Here is a 16,672-nt window from a genome sequence, read left to right on the forward strand (position 1 = left end):
TACAGGAAGTACCATCTCCACTATTTATTGGGCTGCTGATGGTTTTAGGATTCTATGAATTATTTTACCTTTAGTGATCTTGCAAACCTGGCCTGTTAGTGGGTCCTGAGGACAGGAGATGAGAACCATTGGTCTATAGTGTGTACTTCCTCAATCCAGAGAACCAAGTGTCATTTCTGTCTGCTGCTTCGTTCCTCTATCAGCATGAATCACTTCTGACAAGTTTTTCTGACACAAGGAGAAAAATGGTGACAAGGGAGGGACATCCAGCTGATTGACAGCCTCCACTCTGTTCCTGTGTGCTGTGTGAAAGGGGGTGTGTCCCTTCCCTCCAATCAGCCCTCAGAGCTCTCCTCACTGAGTTCTGCAGAGTGTAGTTCAGCTCCCAGTCCCCTTTTTTCTGACAGCTCAGACGAGCTTTATAAATTCTAGACTTTGAACAACTGAAGAGAAGACTGCAGATAGACCGGTACAACTTATGTAGGAGGATTTGTTTCAGGTCTGTGTATCACCTGTGGCTCGTCAATTCACTGTGTATATGTAAGGGTTTGCAACCACTTTAACTGACGCAAGCGCATATGGTGCACCCCACTTTCATTGTACAAGGATTGTACGCTTCAGGATTTTGGAACTAATAAACATTTGCATGCACCTTAACCCCTTAATTCCTGAAGGTAAAACAAATCTTAACACCTGAACCTAGTGCTGTATTTTTGGTATGTTAAGGTAAAGTGGCACATGCTTGCAGTTGGTGGGGGGGTAAAAACAGGTAGCTGAGCCAAGTTTTCTACTGCCCATCCACAGCTCCCCCTTAAGCTGCAAAGGCAGACAGATGTGGTTTTATATTTGCCACGACATCGAGGCACTGCAAGAAGTATACCCCCATCCAAATCGATGAGCAGTACTACAGACAGAACACAACCCATTGAAATGACTGGTGGCCATGCTGCACCTGCGTGCAATGCACACGGATGTTGCACAGTGATGTGGGCTTTTGGGGTAAAAAAAAGACTGTGAGGAGGCAGCATATCGTCTACTCATGACACTTTCTGAAAAGAGATCCATCACCGATCACTCTTCAGAGGCAACCCTTAGTAAAATTGTACATTGTGTTGCATCTACTTAGTGTATCCAGGTAGATTATACCTTGTTATTTTCAGAATAGTTCAGGCTTTTATTTGGTGGCAAATATGTAATCAAAAACCAAAACTGACCCAAAATTAAAAAAGAAAAAAAATGTCTTAAACTTTAAGCTGTATATTTGTTGCATTACTATGAATCGTCCCAGAACAAATGTGGGAGCTGCCATTACTGATCTTCCAAAAATGTCGGCGGCATTTTTTTGTACAGACACACAGTCGGCATGCTTATTCCTGGTCATTGGATCAGCATGACTGCCAGACAGCTATCATTTTCAGAAGGATAAGTGATCAATGGCAACCTACATATTCCTTTAGTACAGGTAAAGTTGATCAGTCTGGTTATAATTGGTAAGGCTGGCCATGCAGCTTCATTTTTGCTAGCAACTCATCCCAATTCAGTTTCTCTAATTTGGCTTTGTAGGTGACAAAGTGTAACTAATCCAAACACAACGTAATCTGAAGTCAATTTCCAGCGTTCAACAAATGTATGAGTGAAGTATGATTGCTGCTGGGGTACCCAATTCTGGTTGGAGCTTATCCTGGAATGAATCCAGTGTGGAACTTGAGCACAATCTGATTTGAACTGTTTTTTGGAAACGAATATAGACTATCTATATAAAAATAGCCGCAGGGCAGACTGGGTGGAGATTCTTGCTGTTGAGAATGCTGATAATGCACTTTTTATGTTACCTTCTGCATTCATTCTGGATCTTAGCTATGCATTTCTTCTTACAGACCCAGGAAGACCCATTACCTATGAGGTCTACAACATGTCCTCCGACAGTGGGTCCTCGATATCTGCTGGAGAGGATCAGCAGCTCGCCATAGATCAGCGCCAACAAGTGCTACAAGGTCAGTCGCCTTTTATTTGGACTTATGATTTTTATTTTCAGAAAACAATCAATCAGAAATTGGAAAGCACAGACATAAAGTAGATGTAAAGCCAATTACTAAAGTCTCATATAATCTCTTAATGCAGTTTCACAAGTAATTTCAATATTTCGTTTAACCTGAACTAAGATATCTGGTCCTTCAGGTACTTCCTGTTATGGGGTGGCAACCTTGTTCTTGTCTCCTCTTTTGTCGGCCTGTGTTGTCACCATGTAACATGGGCTTTTACAGGGAAAGATCCATGCCAACACATTTTCTGCCAGTGTCCGCATCAGAAAACCCACCCTCAGTAATGCCATGTAGCCACTGCTGGAGCAAGTGAAGGAAGTCTGTAGCACTGTGATAAAAAAAAAAGGTAAAAAAGATAAAAACGTTAAAAGAAAAATATTTGGTTATTGCCTTATACGGTACATAGGCAAAACTAAGCCCTGGTTCACACCTGTGCGACTTTTTAAATGCAACTGGACAGCTCAAAGTTGCATGACAAGTTGCACCCCTTTTGTGGCAATAGAACTATTCAAATTGTTGCGACTAAGGCTCCGTTTACATTTAGGCGTTTTGGGGCGTTTTTGGGGAGTTTTTCTGCTCTAGGATCAGCTCTCAAAACGCCCAACAAGACAAATCCTATTCATTTCAATGGCCCCTGTTCACATCTGAGCATTTTGACGCTGTGAGCAAAACGCCCAACGCTCAAAAAAGTACACGAGCTTCTTTTTGGGCAGATTACAGGCGTTTTCCATTGGTCTCTATTCAATCTAAAAACGCCTGCACAAAACACGCCTGTAAAAACGCCTGTAAAATTGTGGTAAAAAACGCGCAAAAACGCTACGCTCAGGTGTGAATGTAGCCTAAAGGTTGAAAAAGGTTTCTGGACTATTTGTGTGATTTCAGTGTGACTTGCATTGACATCTGTTAAATTAAGGTGCACAGATCTCAGCAAGCTGCACATAAAATAGCACTGCTTTGAAGTCACGTGACTTCAAATTCGCAATGGTGTGAACCAGGGCTAAATATTGATCAGTTGAGCCTCCTTCACATGGTTATCACTGATTTTTGCATCTGGAATACAGTGTATGCATGTAATCGCCTGTGTGAAGGAGGCCTAAGGGTATACATCTACGTAAAAATACGTTGTTTTCAAGATCACTTACGGTAAACCTTTCAGAAGCATAACTAATACCTACTGAGCATACACCAATCAGCCATAACTTTATGACCAGTTAAGTGAACAACATTTGTTATCCTGTTACAATGACCTGAAAGTCAGTGGGATATATTAGGCAACTAGTAAACATGTTGTCCCTGAAATTGATGTTATAAAAGCAAAAAAGATGGGCATTGCAGTTTGTGTATGGGGCTGTGTAGCTGCAGACTGGTCAGGGTGCCCATGCTGACCCATGTCTACAGCCTAGAGTGCCAACAAAGGGCATATGAGCATCAGAACTGGACCACGGCGCAATGGATGAAGGTGGCCTGGTCTGAATCCTGTTTTCTTTTACATAATGTGGATGGCTAGGTGTGTGTGTGTTGCTTACCCGGGGAAGAGATGGCACCAGGTTTCAGTATAAAGGAAGGCATATTGGCAGAGGCAGTGTGATGCTTTGGATAATGTTCTGCTGGAAAATCTCGGGGCCTGTCATTTATGTGGATATTACTTGACATGTGGTTTGGGGAACACAACAATGAGTTTGAGGTGTTGATTTGGACTCCAAATTTTCCAGATTTAAATCCAATTGAGCTTCTGTGGGATGTGCTGAAAAAACAAATACGATCCAAGGAAGGCCCACCTCACAATTTACACGACTGAAAGTGTCTGCTACTGACGGCTTGGTGCCAGATACCACAATGTACCCTCAGAGGTCGAGTGGAGCCCATTCCTCAACAGGGCAGGTCTGTCTTGGCATGACTGCCTGGCAGCTATCATTTTTAGAAGGATAAGTCCACGATGGCAGCCTACATATCTCTTTAGTATAGGTAAGGTTGATCAGTCTAGTTGTTATTGGTAAGGCTCAGTATTAGGTGGGTTAAAGCAGGGGCGTAACTACAGGGGTTGCAGGGGTTGCAATCGCTACCGGGCCCCATGCTCCAGGGGGCCCGGTAGCAAAACAGTGGGTGAACCTCTAGGATCTCAAAGGTCACACTTGCGACCGGGCCCTGGCATTTCACCACTGTGGGGAGGCCCCAAGATTGCAGGAAGGGGGCCCACTGCAGAACTTGTGAAAGGATCCTGATGCGGGACCATAATAAAAGGCCATGCAATGAGAGTAAAGAGCCCCAGGATTAGTGGGAAGAGCCCCGGGCTTGAAGGGAAGGGCCCCGGCCAGGGGTCTGGGGGGCCCTTCATGGTTTCTTGCATCGGGGCCCTGAAGGTTCTAGTTACGCCTCTGGGTTAAAGCTGATCAGTGCATGATTACAAAAATGAATGACATCCACCCATAGACTTATAATAAATCTTCGCCCAATTCAGTCAACATCATCAGCCTCAGCAGACAATCATCATCTCATGTCTGTTTTAACATTTTACGCTTTTATTGTACTGTAGCTGGATGTACTTTGAACTCGCACGCTATAAGCCGTTTGTAAGTAGTATGCCGTTTTACAAGACCATTAGTACTTTTGCACTGCCAGATCAATAGATGGTAAAAATATTGAACTGCTGCCTTTTATTTACACATACCAGAAATGACTTTAGGGGATCAGGCAATCCTACAATATTATTGCCCCTCCCTGTTTATTTAGGAAACACCTAGAGATAAAACAGGACCAGAGATACGAACGTCGACTGCACTTTTCCTTTGACCCTGCCTGGTGTTGTGTGATTCACATCTCACCACCCTGTGCTCTACCCTCAGCGAAAATATTGTCTTTGAGATATAGATCCTATATATACCAGATACAGTATATGTGTGTGTGTGTGTGTGTATATATATATATATATATATACGCACACTCACTTTGAGATGTAGATGCTGTACAATATACCAGATACAGTAATATAATCTCTATATATATATATATATATATATATATATATAATATTATACACACACACACACACACACACACACTCACTGGCCACTTTAATTGGTACACCTGTTCAATTGCTTGGTAACACAAATTGCAAATCAGCCAATCACATGGCAGCAACTCAATGCATAAAGGCATCTAGACGTAATGAAGATGACTTGCTGAAGTTTAAACCGCGCATCAGAATGGGGAAGAAAGGGGATTTTAGTGACTTTGAACGTGGTATGGTTTTTGGTGCCAGACGGGCTGGTCTGAGTATTTCAAAAACTGCTGATCTCCTGTGATATTCATGCACAACCATCTCTAGGGTTTACAGAGAATGGTCCGAAAAAGAGAAAATATCCAGTGAGCGGCAGTTGTCTGGATGAAAATGCCTTGTTGAGGTCAGAGGAATATGGGCAGACTGGTTCCAGATGATAGGTGACAGTAACTCAAATACCCACGAATTACAAACAAGGTATGCAGAATACCATCTCTGAACACACAACACATTGAACCTTGAAGCAGATGACCTACAGCAGCAGAAGACCACAACAGGTGCAACTCCTGTTAGCTAAGAACAGGAAACTGATGTTACAATTCGCACAGGCTCTGATTGGACAATAGAAGATTGGAAAAACGTTGCCTGGTCTGAGTCTTGATTTCAGCTCCGACATTCAGATGGTAGGGTCAGAATTTGGCGTAAACAACATGAAAGCATAGATCCATCCTGCCTTGTATCAATAGTTCAAGCAGGTAGTGTAATGGTGTGGGGAATATTTTCTTAGCACACTTTGGGCCGCTTAGTACCAATTGAGCATCGTTTAACCACTTAAGCCCCAGCCCTATTTCGGACACTTTTTGTTTACAAGTTAAAACCAGTATTTTTTCCTAGAAAACTACTTAGAACCCCCAAACATTATATATATATATATATTTTTAGCAAAGACTCTGGAGAATAAAATTTCGGTCATTGCAAAAATTTTTGTCACGCGGTATTTGCGCAGCGGTCTTTAAAACGCCATTTTTTTGGAAAATATTTGAAAAATCACATTTCACTGCATTTAAAAAATACTAAACAGTAAAGTTAGCCCATTTTTTTTTGTACATTGTGAAAGATGATGTCACGCCGAGTAAATAGATACCCAACATGTTACGGTTTAAAATTGCGCCCCCCCGTGGGATGGCGACAAACTACGGTCAATAGAGATCTCAATCTGCGACGCTTTAAATTTATTTAACGGTTACCAGTTTAGAGTTAGAGTGTAGCTCTTTTGTTTAAATTATTGCCCACGCTCTGGCGATCGCGGCGATACCTCACGTGTGGTTTGAATAGCGATTTAATTCGCGGCTCGACTTGCGTATACGTTTTTTTTGTGCGCGAACTAACGGTGACGGGGCGGCTAAAAATTTTTTTTTCCTATTTTTTTTTCTTTTTTTTAACTTTATTACAGGTTTAAAAAAAAAAAAAAAAATCTGATCACTTTTATTGCTGTCACAAGCAATGTAAACATCCCTTGTGACACCAATATGTAGTGACAGGTACACTTTATGGAGGGATCGAGGGTCTAAAAGACCCTAGACCCCTCCACTACACTTCCCTGTATGCAAAACGTCGAAAACGGCATTTTTGCATACAGCCGTTTTTCAAATCTGCCGCCTTTTGCAGCACAGCAACCCGGAAGTGACGTCATGGACGCCGCCTCCGGGTTACGTCATCGGAGACCCGATCGATGGCGTTTCCAGCATTCATCGGGACTCCATCCAGCCAGCGGACGTGCCGGCTGGGTGCTCGTAGCTCCCGGTGGGACGGGAGCCCCGAGCAAAGCCACGGAAGGCGGCAGGAGGGGGGGGGGAACGTCCCCTCCCGCTCAGACGGGTAACGATCGAGCGGCTCCCGAGCCGCATCGGTCGTTACCGGCGGAAAGCCGACCGTCGGCTTCAAACCACGGTACCGGGATGATGCGTCTAGCTAGAGGCATCATCACGGTATAACCCCGCAAAGTGTACCGACGTACCGGTATGTTAGAATGCGGAAAGTATATGAAAGCAAAGGGGGGGGGGGGGGGGAATAATAAAATGAATATTAGGGTATTATGGGGTCGGCATATTAGATAGAATATATAGGATTATATAAAGAATAACAAGTATGTGGTAACAAGTATGTGGTAACATAATGTTGGTTTTGATCTTAAAAGAGCCGTTACCCAATACTATAATGCGGAAAGTGGTTAAACACCACGGCCTACCTGAGTATTGTTGCTGACCATGTCCATCCCTTTATGACTACAGTGTACCCATCTTCTGATGGCTCCTTCCAGCAGGATAATGCACCATGTCACAAAGCTCAAATCATCTCACCACTGCTTTCTTTAACATGACAATGAGGTCACTGAACTACAATGGCCTCCACACTCACCAGATCTCCATCCAACAGAACACCTTTGGGATGTGGTGGAATGGCGATTGGCATCATGGATGTGCAGCCGACAAATTTGCAGCAACTGCGTGATGCTGTCATGTCACTATGGACCAAAATCTCTGAGGAATGTTTTCAACACCTTGTTAAAACTATGTCCCGAACAATAAAGGCAGTTCTGAAGGCAAAAGGGGGTCCAACCTGGTAATATCAAGGTGTATCTAATAAAGTGGCCAGTGTGTGTGTATGTAATATATATAATTATACACACACACTTTGTTAGGTGATGAGTGTGAACAGAGGTATGTGCGCGTCCTCTAGCTCTAACCTGCTTCGGGAATCTGGGCATTAATAATGAGTAAAAAAATGAAAACCATGTTGACGTTTTATTGAATGTTCCTTACAGGCTGCGGGATATAAAAACCTGTTCTAACACATTATGTAAAAGTGCTGCAAAGTAGCTATGTGCTTTCTGATTGCACTTTTGGCATGCTTTGGAATGAGGGATATTAACCTGGAAGTGTAAGTGAGCTGGAACTCACTAAAATAGTAAATCAAGGAAAAGTAGGACTTCCCTGGAGCCTTAGCTTTAAAGTGACACTATACGATTCCTTTTTCTCCAAAAAAAAATGAATACACATCCTCCACTACTTAATGGCCCTGTAATCTATTTTTCATGAAAGCCTTTTGTAATATGTTTTTTCTGCCTCCTTGTAAAGCTCCTGAACCTCTCCTTTTCCCCTTCACTTCCTGTTTGGAATGAGCATATTATGCACACTACACGTGCACACTATTTATCCCATAGTACATAAGGAGAAAACCTGAGCGGGTGGCTACATTCCTACACACAGTGGGATCATGGAAAATTACCGTAGTCACCCTTTAAAAGGAAGTTGGGTCACAGCAGCAAAATAAAAAAGGAATTTAGAGGAGACTGAGAGCAATAGAAGGAAGAAGGAAGAGAGCAGTAGAAATAAACAACACATTAATGCATCTGTATTAAGATATCATTTAATGTGTTTTCTAGTGCAAGTGTAAGCACCTGATTGTGTCTTGGTGTCAGTCTCTTGCAGTCCCTGTACAGTAGAGCTCAGACTGGGGGAAGGAGTGTCAGTAGCCAGTCAGTTACACTCCAGTGTATGGAGCAAGCTGATAGAAGGAGATATCAGAGAGATGATCTCAACAGTCCACTGCTTTTTCTTTCACTTGTTCAGTTACATGGTGGGGGCACGGAGGAGACCTGTAAGTTTTACTAAACTGCAGCAGAGGAAAATCTGGTCTCCTTCCCTTCCATCACAATCTCGTGGATGGACAGAAATAAATACTTTGGCAGGTAAAACACTCCCTTATATATTTTTAATCTGTGTAAAGGCTCAAGGTCATTCTTTGCATGAAGGTAAAAAACCTGTGTGCAGCAGCCACCCCTAATTCTTTCCTGAGCATGATCTTCCTCTAGGGCAGTGCACGAGAGCGTCGGCTCTCTGGGGACTCTTCCTCCTCATTGGCTGAGACAGCAGGCTCCCTCTGCTGTCAATCAGAGCCAATGAGGAGAGAGAGGGGCAGGGCCGAGCCATGGCTGTGTGTGTGAATGGACACACAGAGCAGCGTCTTGGGAACTCTCATAGCAAGCTGCTTACTCTAAGGGCACTCAGCAGGAGGGAGGAGCCAGGAGCGCCGGGGGACAAGAGAAGAGGATAGGGGCTGCGCAAAACCATTACACAGAGCAGGTAAGTAGAACATGTTTGTTATTTTATTGTAAAAAACCCCAAATCTTTAATATCACTTTAAATGTTTGCCTGAAATTTAGCTTTAAAATTAAACTTGTAATTTCCTGTATGGCAGCAACCAGATTGGGTGAATGAAGGACAAAATTTGGGGCCAAACGGATTTCCTGCATTCACCTGTTCTAACAAGGATTGGTCACTTTTTTTTTTAATAATGCAGAATGCAGCAGCAGGGGGTGATAGACGTATTGGAAAGGTTGGGCTCAAAACTCTCGGACAAGAAACGTCATTGGGCTATTGGTGTCACTCTATCCAGTACCTAAGATTTTATTTGGTACTTGTTTATATATACTTTTTTTTTTGCTTGTTGTAATCACAGAATCCAGTGATATATTATACCCTTTATTATCCAGAATGTGTGTTGCCAGGCAACTGACACATGCTATGTTGTCCATTACAGTAGTCTATAAATGTATTTTTTTTAAATTGTGGTTGGTTGTCCAAACAGCCAATGAAAATTGAATAATAAGGAACCAGACAGTAATTAGTCTACCTCAAAACAAAAATTTATAAATTTGCCTTAAGATCTTCACCTGCTCATCTAGCTTTGCCTGTTTTTGCAACCAGCAGTGAAAACCCATTAACATTGGCACATGGAGTGTTCGCTGACTGTGTTGTATTTATACCAAGCTGGACACGGCTAAGGTGTGGTCTTACTCTTGTTCACACAGGTATCTACTGTACTAGAATCATTGAAGAGAATATTATTTCATTGATAGCAACACTTGCCAGTTTTTTATTTGCACAGTGGGCTAATTATTTAACGTACAAGTCACTGCTTTAGGATACTTGCCAGTTTTGTATTTGAACAGTAGTGTGATTTTTTTATAACTGCTCTAGAATGGATTATTTGTGTGTGCATTAAGCAGTGATTGTTTTGTCTCCCTTTTGTGGCCAGAGGTTATTGATGCCTAGATGCACAGGCAAAATTTAACAGCGTCAAGATACATCTTGACAATGATTCTGGCTAATTTTGTACACCTACATATTTGTATGTTTTCCTTTAAAGATATATATATATATATATATATATATATATATATATATATATATATATATATATATATATATATATTTATATATTTATATATATATATATATATATATATATATATATATATATATATATATATAGGGTTTTTTTGGTACTGCTTTAGTAAAAGACCCTGCTAGGTTTTTTAAATTAATAAAGCCCAATAAATGTTCAAAAAAAGTTCTTTAGAATACAGTTTACCTTTTTAATACTGTATTTCTATCTAACAATTTCAGTATTAAAAAGATGCATGAAATTCTCCTCCTGGTACTCCCTAACTTGCTTACAGTGTATGGATGTTCAGTCCCTGGCACTTTTATACACATTTGGTGGCAGTGTTCTGTGGCCCATGCTTTCAGGGCTAAAACATATAGCCAGCATCCTAGGGCACCTGCTTAACCCATATCCATGAGGAACACTACTTCAAAAACCAAATGATATGTCTTCAGCAGAGACCGGACAAATTTTAATCCATGTATGGGCTGAGTGGTTGTACACAAGACAATCTACCAATTGACATCTGTACAACTGCCCTGTTGGATTTTCCCTGTTTGATCAACACTGTAGGTTAAAGCCTGCAACTCTGATCAGTGTATTCTGATACAAGGGAAGTCTCCCCGCTGTCAGAATACAAAAGCTCAGCGGGAGGATTCTCCAAGCCACATCGAGTGTGTGGATGGGGGAATCAAGGGGGCTAGTAAATGTAAACCGAAAAGGATCGCTGCTACTCCCAACCATCCAAGGTGAACAAAGGATAAAGAAGCGGCCTTTAGCCTACATGTCTCCACCACACCACACCCCCTGGGAGGCCGCTCCTTATTTTCTTACCTGGGCTGGTTGGGAGTAGTGGCAGTCCGCTCCTCTTAACATTTACCAGCCCTCTGGATAGGTATTGGAATAAGTTCACACCCCATGTTCTGGGGCACAAGTATCTACTTTAACCTCTACTTTGAGCAACACCAAAAGCAAATATAACTGGTCGCAATGGGCAAGTCAGTTTTTTTCATTGAACCAGCGGTCAGTTTTATTTGTTCAAAATAACCCCTCTATTGGCTGCCCTAATCTTTTCAATTACCAAATAAACTTGGGTATAGTTCATCATGGTTAGCTATGAGATGCGTTTGCTTCTGTCTTCCCAAAGTTTGCATGGTCTTTTCTGGGGATGCAGTAAGTTTTCACTAATTTCTGTGTGTTACAACCTTGTACTATGTTCCATTTGTGTTGTGAGAACCCCATAGAGGAATAAAGTGGTCCAGCTTGGATCAGTGTAACTATGGATATACCATATCTCTGGTATCCCTTAACCACTTAAGCCCCGGAAGATTTTACCCCCTTCCTGACCAGGGCCTATTTTGCGATTCGGCACTGCGTGACTTTAACGGACAATTGCGCGGCCGTGCGACGCTGTACCTAAACTAATTTGACGTCCTTTTTTCCCACAAACAGAGCTTTCTTTTGGTGGTATTTGATCACCTGTGCGATTTTTTTTTTTTTTTTTTGATCATGCGCTATAAACAAAAAAAGAGCGTCAATTTTGCAAAAATAACAATATTTTTCACATTTTTTTTATATGAAATTCCCCCCCCAAAAAAAATTTAAAAATCTAAATTTTTTAACATATTTTAGGCCAATTTGTTTTATGCTACCTATGTTTGGTAAAAAAAAAATGCAAAAAGCGTATTTTGATTGGTTTGCGCAAAAGTTATTGCGTTTACTAACTAAGGGAACGATTTTTGTTGTTGTTTTTTTTTTTTTTTTAACGAGTAATGGCGGCGATCTGCGATTTTTTTTTTTTTTTTTTTTGCGGGACTGCGACATTGCGGCGGACAGATCGGACCCTTGACTGACATTTTTCACACTTTTTGGGTTACCAGTGACATTACTGCAGTAATCAGTGCTATACATATGCACTGTTACTGTAAAAATTACACTGGAAGTGAAGGAGTTAACTTTATTGGAGAGGGAGGGGTTAAGTGTGTCCCTAGGGGCGTGGTTCTAACTGTGATTGGCTGTGGCTACTAGTGTAAGAACAGAGATCAACGGTCCTACATAGCAGAACCGTGTGATCTCCATTCTTACACAGGAGAGAATGACAGACGGCTTTGTTTACATTAGCCGCCTGCCTTTCTTCCGGTGTAACGGAAGATCGTGAGTGCCCGGCGGACATCGGGGGGGGGGGGGTCCGTGACCGTGCCTCCGGCGGCGCGCGGGAGCTCCCTAGACCCTCACAGGCTAGCGACGTAGCCCTACGTCGATTTGCCTGTGAGGGGCTGACCGCCGCCGTAAATCCGTAAATCGTTGTGCGGTGGTCGGCAAGCGGTTAAGTAAAGGAGTAGGCAACCTTTGAGAGATGGAGATCTACCTGAACAACATAATAGATCAAAGATCACTGGGGTTTGGCACCTTTTTTTGTAGAAAGGCTTCATTAATAAGCAGGGATGACATGAGGAAAAAATATAATAAAACAAATGTCACTGTAAAAATATAAACGTAACCTAGCTTAAAATGTAACTTCAGTGAGCAACACATTCATGCAATTTTCATATTTAGAGAGTAATTGTTCACCCCCATAAGTCTCATACAAGAGCCCATTATAAAGACAGAACAACCGGTATTGCAGGCTGTCTTGCTTGACTGGTTTCAGGTCCTTATGTAGGGCAGTGTACAGAGGTCAGTAATGGGTAGGGTGGTGTATAGAGGTCAGTAGGATGAACTGCAGTGTACAGGGATCAGTACTAGGTAGGACTGTGCACAAAGGTCAGTAGGATGTAAGGTAGTATACAGAGGTCAGCAGTTTATAGGGCAGCTTATAGGGGTCAGTATGGCAGCAGACAGTGTCAGTTAGTAGGGCAAACAAGACCTGTAAGGTAATGAAGATCACAGGAGTAGTGATTTCTAACTCCTATAGGGAACCTACAGGTATAAATAGTGTATGCAAAGTTAGATTTGTCTAAGCAAAAGAATGCCATACCTGGAATTCTTTTTTTAAACAGAACCTGTCACCAGACCTTTTAATTTCAACCAAAATTTTCCCACAAGATTATATGTGCATTTAATATATTTTTATGGGGAAGAGACAGATGGAGGGGCAGCAGGATTTTTTGTTACTGTGTGAGACAATAGGTTAAAATTAGTGATCGACCGATAGTTTTTTCATTGCCGATACTGATATTTTGGTCATGGCGTATCCGTATCGGCTGATATAGGTAGATATTTTCGTACATTTAAATTTTTTTTTTTTTTTCATTTGACAGGTACTCTTGTGGAGGGATCTGGTGGTCTAAAATACCCCAAACCCCTCCTCTGCACTTAAAAGTATTCAAAACGCTAAGTTTGGCTGTTTTAAATGCTGTCTTTTTTTTTTTTAATGCTGTCATTTTTTTTTAATCTGGCGCCAGTACACGGAAGTGATGTCATGAAATCTGGGTTTTTTGCATGGAGACCTGATCAGAGCCCAATGTGGCTTTGATCAGGTCTTCGGCGGCTGTTCAAGCTGGTTGCCCGGGTCTCCCAGTGGGATGGGAGGCCCGGGCGAGCCGCGGAAGGTGGCGGGAGGGGGGGACGTCCTCTCCTGCTCCTTGTAATGACAGCTGAGCGGCTTCTCAGCCGCATCGGTTGTCATTACAAGACAGCCGACCGCCGGCTATGGACGCCGGTACCAGAGTGATGCCTCTAGCTGCAGGCATCACTCCGGTACAAGCACTTTCCGAAATATCCTTAATATTGGCCACTTTGGTGGCCAATTCTGATATATCGGGGAAAGTGCATATTGGCCCTCGATAATTGGTCGATCTCTAGTTACAATCACAAAATTTTATTACACATTTTTGTGCGATACAAAACAATAAATATCACTCATCATACTCAACCCTCTAATAGCTGTACTACAGCCACACAACAGTTAATGCTTGCACCAAGGATGTTAGTCCAAGGCTGCTCGCCTAGTAGAAATTTGCTTTGATGCCTCTATTGTGATCGCTGGCCGCCTCTACCAGGCCTCTGGGGTGAGTACTGACCTGGCCACATTTCATAGCAAATTCTTTACTTATTTATGTTGAATATCTTAACAAATGTATCTAATTCCCTCTATATTTCTCCTGAAGAAGCGGTTCACTGTGAAAACCGTCCAGATTGACTACATGCACACTAACATCCTTGGTGCAAGCATTATCTGTTGTGTGGCTGTAGTACAGCTATTAGAGGACTGAGTGCAAAACTCTTTTGTGTTTTTATATTTGTTTTGTAACACACAACTATGTGTAATAACATTTTGTGATTTTTAACCTATTGTGATGTCTCCTACGGTACCAAGAAAATCCTGCTGCTCCTCTGTCTCTTCCCAATATGATATTATGGATGTGGGTACCTTCATATGTAACTTTATATACCCATTCCTTCTGAGCACTTTGAATATATGGTAATATATGTTATGCATGATATTTACCTGTAAAAGCCTCCATTATGTATGTAGCAATGTTTCCAGGCCTTGGGCCTGAGGTGGGTCTGCCATCAGTACCGGTAACACTTCCAACACATTTAAGTTGTGAACCCAGGTGTGAGAACTGAGACTGATGACCATTCCGGCATCTTTGGTTTGTTTTGTTTATTGTATATTGGGGATGGGAGAAGGGAATGAGTGGGGATACTCCTCTGGCTCTTTAACTGGGACTTTGTAAAAAAAAAAAATGCTCACTAGCGCTGTCTTGACGCCAGCTGAATGCCGACCAGCGCTTCCTGACGCTTGCAAATACTACTTGGCTGAATTAGTGCTGGAACCTCGACTTTAACTTGTTAACTCAGAAGATCCAGGACTGTAGAACTCTTGACTCCTGACACTCAATTTAGCTCAAAAGTCACTGAACAGCTCCTTCCAGCCCTTCACTGGCTGAGGTAGCTCCTTGTCACTGCTTGTGCTGCTGCAACTCTTAACTCTGTACACTGCACACTGACTCTTGAGGGCCCAACCACTGGTGCCCCCTTTTACACTTCAGGGTACTCTGACTAGGTACCCCCTCTAACACTTCAGGGTCCTCTGACTAGCCCCCCCCCCCCCTTTACAGCTATCTGACTCCTGGATCCTTGGAACCTTCTCTGGAGTGGTCCTGTCAACTTCTCACGTACCTGACTGATGAGCCCGATAGTGCAGAGGAAGGCCTCCCTTACGTATCTGACTCGCGGCCCCTGGTAGAGCAGACAGGTGGCACGGGAGAGCAGAATGGTATGAGGGCCTGGCAGGTCAGCTGTTGGACGGGTAGCTCCAAGGTCCCAGATGCTTTAAGAGGAGACAACCAGCAGGTAGGAGGATCCCAACAGCAGGCAGGCAGGCAGGCAGAAGGACGGAACACCCGAGTCCACACTCACTCTGGGGGTTCACAGGCAAACGGATCAGTTCACAGGCCGGGTGAACAACAGGCGGGCGGCGTGGAATCCAAAGGAGCATGCAGGTACAAGGTCAGAGGGGAGCCGAGGTCAGGTGCAGGCAGAAAGCAAGGGAAGTCCAAAGTCAAGCCGGGTCGTACAGGAGATCAATCACAGAAGCAGGTAAACAGGAGCAGGGGTCACAGGAAGCTGCGGATCAGACAGCAAGGACATAATGCTGCTGCAGAGTTTAAATAGAGCAGCCTGTTGCCAATCACTGCAATTAGGCTGCAGACTCTGCACTAAGTTAACCCCTTAGGTAGCAGACCCATGACAGGTCCCTTCTACACTTGGCAGACCCCTAGGGGCAGTTCACAGTACTCACGACCTTGGCAGGCTTTCCTGGAACTGAACGCCCTCTTCCTCCACTGGTCCTCCGCACACCGGATCCCTTCTGCAGCTCAACTCAGCACTCTCTGGGTTCCCAGGCAGCCACCCTGAACACCCGATCCTTCTGACAGGAGGAGATACAGCTGTACTCTCCCTCCTGGGACTCTGCTTCCCACCAAAGATGCTGCGTCATGCGTTCCCTCAGAACTTATACCCTTTCCCAGAATCCTGTGCAGCAGGATCTGCCTTCTGGGGTAGATACAGGCCTGAGTGTGTCTCTGATTGGGTTTCCTCCACTGCCCAATGAGAGCCCTCTCATGGAGCCAGTGGGGAGACTCCCCTCTCAGCGGACACACCTGGGAGACATGACAGCCAGCTGAAATCATGGCCCTGCTGTTAGGCAGCCAAGGCCCACTATACTTTTACCTAGCACCTACCTGTAGGGTGCTACATCTAGACATTCAAAAATCTCTGAAGCTACTGCTGGATGCTGTCATCTTGGATATAGACTCAAATTTGTCATTTAAATTACTATAGTTAGTTATATATAGCATTTAGTCACCTGGAGGACTTTCGTTTTTTAACCAAATTCAAAGGCACATTGCAAGTGATTTTAAAAAACATTTATGGCAAGGAAAAGCACTGCAAG

At 43.1% G+C, this 16,672-nt stretch overlaps 1 protein-coding gene across 1 annotated transcript in view; it reads left to right on the top strand.

Annotated features, from left to right (window-relative positions):
- The window catches only part of SYNE2 (spectrin repeat containing nuclear envelope protein 2), a 550,589-nt gene that overhangs the window by 65,713 nt on the left and 468,204 nt on the right, over nucleotides 1-16,672 (top strand). Inside the window, exon 2 of the mRNA XM_082274971.1 lies at nucleotides 1,878-1,994. Within this exon, the coding sequence (XP_082131097.1) occupies nucleotides 1,913-1,994 (82 nt within the window). The 5' untranslated portion in view covers nucleotides 1,878-1,912. The remainder of the gene's footprint in view (nucleotides 1-1,877; nucleotides 1,995-16,672) is intronic.

The sequence above is a fragment of the Pelophylax lessonae genome, assembly GCF_965119305.1.
Source record: "Pelophylax lessonae genome assembly, chromosome: 13".
NCBI lineage: Eukaryota > Metazoa > Chordata > Amphibia > Anura > Ranidae > Pelophylax > Pelophylax lessonae.